This window comes from Trachemys scripta, chromosome 4 (assembly GCF_013100865.1).
Source record: "Trachemys scripta elegans isolate TJP31775 chromosome 4, CAS_Tse_1.0, whole genome shotgun sequence".
Classification (NCBI taxonomy): Eukaryota; Metazoa; Chordata; order Testudines; family Emydidae; genus Trachemys; species Trachemys scripta.
Genome location: NC_048301.1, coordinates 97985047 through 97993059, shown reverse-complemented (window position 1 = coordinate 97993059; position 8013 = coordinate 97985047). Strand labels below are relative to the sequence as shown.

General features: G+C 43.2%; 1 protein-coding gene across 1 annotated transcript in view; it reads right to left on the bottom strand.

Annotated features, from left to right (window-relative positions):
* The window catches only part of NRIP3 (nuclear receptor interacting protein 3), a 31869-nt gene that overhangs the window by 7762 nt on the left and 16094 nt on the right, over positions 1 to 8013 (bottom strand). The window contains exons 2-3 of the mRNA XM_034770069.1: positions 5889 to 6068; positions 4421 to 4503 (exon numbers count right to left, since the gene is read on the bottom strand). Of these exons, the coding sequence (XP_034625960.1) occupies positions 4421 to 4503; positions 5889 to 6068 (263 nt within the window). The remainder of the gene's footprint in view (positions 1 to 4420; positions 4504 to 5888; positions 6069 to 8013) is intronic.

Sequence of the window (8013 nt, the reverse complement as noted above, 5' to 3'; positions counted from 1 at the left end):
GAGTAGCGGCGGTGAGTTAGGGCGGCCGGGGCACATTTTTAGGGGCGGCATGGCCCGCGCCAGAATGCCACCCCTAAAAATGTGCCGCCCCAAGCACCAGCTTGTTTTGCTGGTGCCTAGAGCCGGCCCTGGATGTAAAGCTTTTTTATGGAGCTGGCAAGTGTGTCTCTTCTTGGCTACCTCAGTGTGTAGACATCATTGCCTGGCTGAGTTATGACCAAATGATTCATCAGCAGATGGTGAGTAATGTAGCTAAAAGAACAGGAATTCAGGCTCACAGTCTCACGAGACACAAAAAGATCATACAGCCTGAGCCTCCCGAGAGGTACCAAGCGCCCTAAATTCCCATTAACTTCATTGGGGCAGAGGGGAGATTGTATCTAGCTGGGTCAGGACCAAAGAGCCTGATTTTCAGAGAAGCTGAGCACATGCAGCTTCCATGGACTTCAGTTGGAGTTCTGGGGAACCCGCAGTTCTGAAAATCTGACCCATGGGAGGCAGGAGGGTCTCTGAGCTGTTCCATTGTCCCACTAAGAAGGTAACAGCCAGAGGGGGACATGGAAATATGCTATTGAATATTCAATGTTAAGGGTTTGTTATATAGAAAAGAGTAGCTCAATTGATTTGCCAGGAATTCCATGGCTTTCTGTGATGTTAGCTAAAATCACCAGCCTAGATCCTCTGCTGCACCCAGTCTGTCTCTGATGGGAACAGCAAAGCAGGTGGGGAAAGGTACCAGGGAGCCACTTGTTGCTCCTTGATCTTCAGACTGGCTTTACGCTGACCCTGGAAACGTTCAGAGCAGACTGGGTGCAGCTGTAAACTCCATGAGCTGGAAAGAATGCCCAAGGAGCTGTCTGCCAGTAGAGGACAGGAGTGCAGCACTCTGGCCACACTCCCTCCATTCCCCTTCCTGTTCCTTAAATACCACCTATGTTGAGGGCTGCAAGGAAGGAAGTCTGTAGGAGCCACCTATGCTGGATCTACATCCACGGGTGAGATGCAGCTGGTTTCTGCCCCTATGTGCCACTAGAGCAGTGTACAGGAAGCTGAGGCGAAGGCAAGATCTGCCCCCATTTTGTCCCTTATTCAGGGCCAGATTGACTTCAATGGGGTTGCACATTTGTAACCAAGGGCTGAATGTGGCCTGCAGCAAAGGAGAGAACAATTACTTGGGGGAGGGCACATGGATTTTTGCCTTTTCTAAATTGCTTTTGGTTGCAAGTCAGAACCAGACTCAGTTAAGAAAATCAGAGCAGTGGATGGAGCATGCCGTATAGACAGAACCTCAGTACAAGATGGATGCATGGTGACAGCTCCTAGAGGGCGTGTAATCAATGTGTTCATTTATGTTCAATCAGACAGAAAATCTGCCTGAAAGCATGCTTGAAAAGTAGGACAGCTCCAGCCATAACCAGCAAAAGAAGGTATTTAAATGATGATGAAGGGGGATCCTTCTTATCCTCTCTGCAGAGCGATCCCATTAATATCCCTCACTGCCAGCCACAGAGGATTTGTTAGAAAATCACTTCAGGCTAATTAAATTGATCTCTTACCTAACATGTAAGGAGAGTATTTAGGGTGGCACAAGGCGTAGGTTTAAAAGGATGAAAAAAGAAGGGATAATTCAGTGTGAGTATCAAGAACGTTCTGATGGGGAGATCTTTTAGGACATGAAGGAGTCAGGAGTCCAGTGGGTGGAGTCCTTTCCTGGGACCTTTAACCCCAGACTGCACAAAGTAATACTAGACAATGTACTATAAGCACCTTCCTGTACTGGCAGAGAAATGGATGAGATCTCTTAATAGGTATTTTCCCATCTCTGATTTCAATGGCCGCATGAAATACAAAAGCCTATATTAAATCATCCGAATTTTTTCAGTGTCGATCCACTGGAGTATTAGAAATAGGATGAAATTTAATAGTAAAAAGTGTAAGGTTATGCACTTGGGGACGAATAATAACAATTTTAGTTACAAGATGGGGACGCATTGGTTAGAAGTAACGGAAGAGGAGAAGGACCTAGGGGTCCTTGTGGACCGCAGGATGACTATGAGTCGGCAATGTGACGTGGCGGTGAAAAAAGCCAATGCGGTCTTGGGATGTATTAGGCGAGGTATATCTAGTAGAGATAGGGAGGTCCTGCTTCCGTTGTATAAGGCGCTGGTGAGACCTCATTTGGAGTACTGTGTGCAGTTCTGGTCTCCAATGTTTAAAAAAGATGAACTCAAACTGGAACGGGTGCAGAGAAGGGCGACTAAGATGATCAGAGGAATGGAAAACCTGTCGTATGAAAAGAGATTAGAGGAGCTTGGGTTGTTTAGTCTGACAAAGCGAAGGCTGAGGGGGGATATGATTGCTATCTTTAAATATATCAGAGGGGTTAATACAAGGGAGGGAGAGGAATTATTCCAGTTTAGTACTAATGTGGACACGAGAACGAATGGATACAAACTGGCCGGGGGAAAGTTTAGGCTAGAAATTAGACGAAGGTTTCTGACCATCAGAGGGGTGAAATATTGGAACGGCCTTCCGAGGGAAACGGTGGGGGCGACGGACCTGTCTGGTTTTAAGATTAAGTTGGATAAGTTTATGGAGGGAATGGTTTAATGATAAAACATAGTAGCCAAGGAAAACCAAGCAATGGTACATGAACAACATAATGGCCAACAAGGGTCAGGCTAGAGACTCTTGCCTATATGCTCGGGGTATTACTGATCGCCATATTTGGGGTCGGGAAGGAATTTTCCTCCAGGGTAGATTGGCCGAGCCTCTGGAGGTTTTTCGCCTTCCTCCGCAGCATGGGGCAGGGATCACTAGCAGGAGGGTCTCAGCCGATTGAAGTCACTAAAACACAGGACTGGGGACTTCAACGGTAGAGTACAGGGAAGGGTCTTGCGGCCTGCAGCATGCAGGGGGTCAGACCAGATGATCATAATGGTCCCTTCTGACCTTAATGTCTATGAGTCTATGAGTCTATGTATCATCTACGTCATTTTGAAGTAAACTGCATTCTGCTGCAGCACAAGAGCATCAGTGGATGCCAGAACAGAATGGGTTAGAGGTCTGATTTAAACTAACAAAAGCTATTGTATTAATCACACTGGAGGATGACCTCCCCGTATCTCATGTCACTGCAAACATAAAACTGAAATGGCCCAAGAGGCTGGCGGAGAGAAAGAATGGTCTTTTGGTCAAAACACTAGCAAGAAACTCAGGTCCAGGTTCAAGCTTTCAGCTCTGCCTTCAGTTTCCTGAGTGACCTGAAGACCTCTGTGCCTCAGATCCTCATCTGTAAAATGGGGTTAATACTACTCTGGGGTTATTTATTTATTTATTTTTAAACTAACTCCTTCAGGGGAGGGATCATTTCTTCCTGTGTGGGTCAGTACAGCACCGGGCACAGTGGGGTCTAGATCTCAATTGGTTCCTTGAGGTGCTACTGTAGTACAAATAAACATAGGGAGGCAGTGACTGCTTTTAATTTTGAATTTCCTGATATAGAGCCCAGTCAGGGCCCAATACTATACATGGACGTAAGTCTGTACTTTAATATTTAAATGTATTTCCTCTCTCTTTGACAGGAAGGGATTTTGACACTGAATCCAACAGGAAGTTTCCCATTGATTTCAGTAGGAGCAGAAATTGGCCCATATATTGATCTAAGTCAGCTCATTAGACTTTCTCTTTGATGGCTGGGACTGTTTTTTCTAAGGGGATTGAAAATAGTATAAGAATCAAGTCTGACATGTAAATGGACAAGAACAGACACATCGGGCGCCACTCTGGTCTGTTGCGTAAAGGCTCACTACGCTGAGCGCTGTCAACGTCCATTGGCTTCACTGGGAGTTGAGAGGTCTTCTCCCCTCTCAGGAGTGCCCAGCACCTTCCGGGACTGAGCCCTAAATGCATCATCATCACTTGTCAGTGTCAGATGCATGTGATTTACTTCCTTGTTCATAGCAGGTGCAGCTGCTTTGCAGCCATTAAAGACTATTGTGCAAATAAACAACAGACTTTACAGAAAATGGACATTATTTACCTAGTGGTGTGTAACGGTGCTTAGGGAACAATTACAGTTGTTTGCATAATCATGGTAAGCTGATCTTGAAACCTCAATGTTGCTGGGGGGGAAATATCAACACCAATGGCTTTACCCTGCTCCATTAAAGTAAATGGGAGTTTTGAACATTATTGTAAGTCAGTCATCTAATATTGTTAAATATATTTCCTTTCTTTTTGATGAGGAAAATTTTTGCCACTGAAGTTAGTGGGCACAAGAACAGGCCCCTAAACACCATTTCAGAAATAACTTGGAAATTCTGAAAGCTTTCCTCGTTTGTACAGCAGCAATGATACCATGTATGAGTACTCAACATGCTGCCTTGTACCGTGAGTTAGGTTTAAAGAGGCCGCTTACCCCAGTCTATCCAAACATGCGGACGATAAGAGATTATACTGACAACTGGTGTCAATCACAGCTTTCATGTCCTTTCCAGCACACTGCAAGGAGAAAACAAGAGCGTTTGGAAGGAACAACAGAATGTAAGAAAGAAATCCAGTGTTAATTGCATCTGTGCAAAGGTCCATGTACGTGGAACACAGGACTCCAATAGCACCTGCTATGTCACCATTGAGGTTTCACTGTTCCAGCTCTTTCTTTTCTATTTCCCTCAGCCTCTCAACTGTGGCTTAGCGCACATGAGGATTTCAGACTAATGATTAAATGAAACTCCTCTACAGAATAATGAAGACGTAGGGTTGGATCCTGTGAGGTGCTGAGCACCTGCAATCCCATTGAATCTTTATCTGTAGCTATTGGGCCAATCAGATATCTAAAAAATAGTCCTTATTGTGGTGTTCTAGGATTGCCCTTTTCCCAAAGGTTGCAGATCCCATTCCTTGGCTGGCATAGTTTCTCAATGGAGAGTGATAAAGTCACTGTGCTGACTGGAGGCCACATGCCAGCAATCAAAACTTCGCTATGCCCTTCAAATGTTACAGGCCTGGCTCCTCAGCTGATGCTAATCAACATCACTACACGGACTTCAGTGGAACTATGCCACATTACAGCATCTGAGGATCTGGACATATATACAGCACTGAGCATCCTGTTGGCGCTCTATAAATAAGCATCTTCTGCTAAATCCAACATTAGGAGATGGCAGGAAGGGGGAGCCTTATGGGAAGAGAGATGGGACACTGAGGGGACTAAGATACAGGGAATGCTGAGGGGACTAAGATATAGGGGATGCTGAGGGTAGGGGGGTTTAATCACAAAACAAAATTATCCCAACTTTTAAAATAAACATGCCCCAGATCTGCTATCCTATATGCTCCAATGTCAAAGGGAATGGCAGTCAGGACATTCCCTGGGGCATTCCCACACAGACAGACCCATGTCTGCCTAGAGAGGAAGGCTTTAGAGTTTGACACACACAGCTCTACCACACTCAGACTGCCTTCGCTGAAGGGAAGTTAGTGATGATGATGGAAAGATTAATGTACTGGGCAGCTCAGGAGCACAGGAACTCCAAAGCCCCAGGAGACTTACGTTTGGGTCACCCAGCGTAACAGCTGTGTTTTTAAGTCTACTGGAGCCTTTGTTTTGCAGAACTGCTATTATATCCGTCATATGAGAGAGAACAGTTAGCTGGAAAATAATGCATTTTTTCGGGGCTGTTGACATTGTCCATTTCCTTGTATGAAGGAAAACAGACACCTGTCAAAAATAATATTTCATCAGCAAAAACATTGGGCTTCATAATACTAAACCTGGAATACAAGGAGCCTCATTGTGCCTTTATTATATGGGTGGGTTCAATTCCTCCTGCACTGCTGATAAAAGGATTTAGGAAAAGCTGGCGAAGAAGTGGAGGAAGCATTACCTGACAGCACACTAATATTAAGTCTTCTTCCTCCTTTTTCTTTGGGTTGTCTGGCTTGGTTTGATTCAGCTTATTGGTCTGTGCTGAGATGTCATTCTTTGGAGTCCATGTACTTCGGTTGTTTCGTAATTTTGACAAATTTGTCTCCATTAAGCGTCTTTGCAGAATGTTATGTGGTTGCTTTAAAACAAAACAAAAAATAATACAATTATAAAATAATACTACTACTGTTGGGCTCCATTGGTCAGTGATTTGAGTCTCAACAAGTCTTTTATATAGACAGCAAAGGCTAAATAACTTACCTGACTTCAGCTACATTCAATAGGAATTCCTAGACCAAAAGAAGTCTAATGTATTAGCCGAGGGAAAACTCCATGACGTCAAAATAGTATTTGGAGAGCATTATTTCCCCTTCCAAGAGGCTAGCCAAGCTGAGGGCATGATATTAACACAGGAATCAGAATAGACTTAAGAAAGACTTAAGATATATTTGATTCTTCAATTTTCTGGAAGTTTAACTGATAATAATTTGGCCTTTGACTAAGTGCCTTGTTTAATATGCAGAGGACTAGGTGACCTATTGAGTGAATGCAGAGACCTTTCATCTCTTAACTCAAACTGAGTGTAGGTCACTTATTAAATAAGTGTGTGCCTTAATCTAATGCCTGCCTTCTGAAATTGTTTTACATGAATCATCACAGAATCAACCAGCTGATTTGGGTGTGCTATACAGCCACTGAAAGGTGAAATTGGATAAGGCACAATTGTAGAAAGATGACTACCACAAATACGGCCTATGTTCATATATGGTTTGACCCTTTGGATCAGAATTTGGTCCAACTTAAACCTTATGCCATATGGCTCTTTTCCCTTCACTCTTCATGTCATCCTTCCTGTGGTTCCTCGCCTCTCTACGTTCTTTAAACAGCTTCCTGTGCAACAAGCACCCCTGCCTCTCCCCTAAATCCTTCCTGATAGCACACTGCTTTCACAAAGCCTTTCTACATTGGCCAGGGGATGATACATACTCACAGAAGTTTAGAGATGAAAGTGATCTGTTAGGTCATCTAGTCCATGTCCCTGCCACTAGATGGTTGCTCCCTCTACATTTTTCTAATGAGCTTCATCTCACCAACAGTGATACATTCACATCTTCTCAGACCTGAACTTTTGCCTATAGGTTGTGCTATATATTTGCCTGCATATTGTATATTTGCAGAGGTGACTATGACAGTGAAGCACCTAACTCCAATGGAATTTCATATCAATCTGGGACCCTAACTCCCTTAGCCGCCTTTGAAAATCTCAGCCTGTATTTTTTTAAATTAGTTTGCAAACTCTTTCCAGTGAAGTTCCTGTGTTTTAACATGTTCAGTGAAGCATGTTAAATAATAAAGGTTACAAGTGACTAATGTAACAACATATATTAATGTAATGTAAGAAAGTCAGATGACATGAAAATGCTCTCCTAAAACAAATACATTGTTGGTATTTCAGGTTCTGTTGGGGGCTATAACATTTACAGAAGAAGTGAACTATATTAGATGGATAAGAATCAGGTAGACATGGTAAAATACCTGCTGTCATTGAAACATGTCTTCTCTCTTTTTTCATGCCCTCAGCTTGGCTATCCTCTTGGAAGGGGAAATCTTTTTGTATTGAAAGGAAAATAAAATTTCTTAATCTATGGCTGATGTTTTGTTTGACTGGCACTCATAATGGCATGTTCTGTATAAAGAGATAACGTACTTGATTCTGCACCCAGCAGTCAGTAACAATGAAAGATTAGAACTCTAATTATGCTGCCTGCATTATCTTCAAAAAAGTCATGGGGCCAATTCTGCCATCCTTATTTGTGGTGAGAACTATTTTATTCCCAGTGAAATCAATGGGACTAATTTCACAGCAGGGTATTACTTAATGTAAGTATAGGTGGGAGAACCTGTTCCACTTTTTTAATTGTATAGATACTCCACACTGTGGCATGAAGAAATCACTTAAGAAAAGAGTCCTCCCATTTAAGGCAGAACCATTAGGTATGAACCAGCACTGTGAGCACAATGAAAGCATTCGAAATAGAGTCAGCTGCACAATACACCATCTCTAAATAGAACAAGCAGAAAAA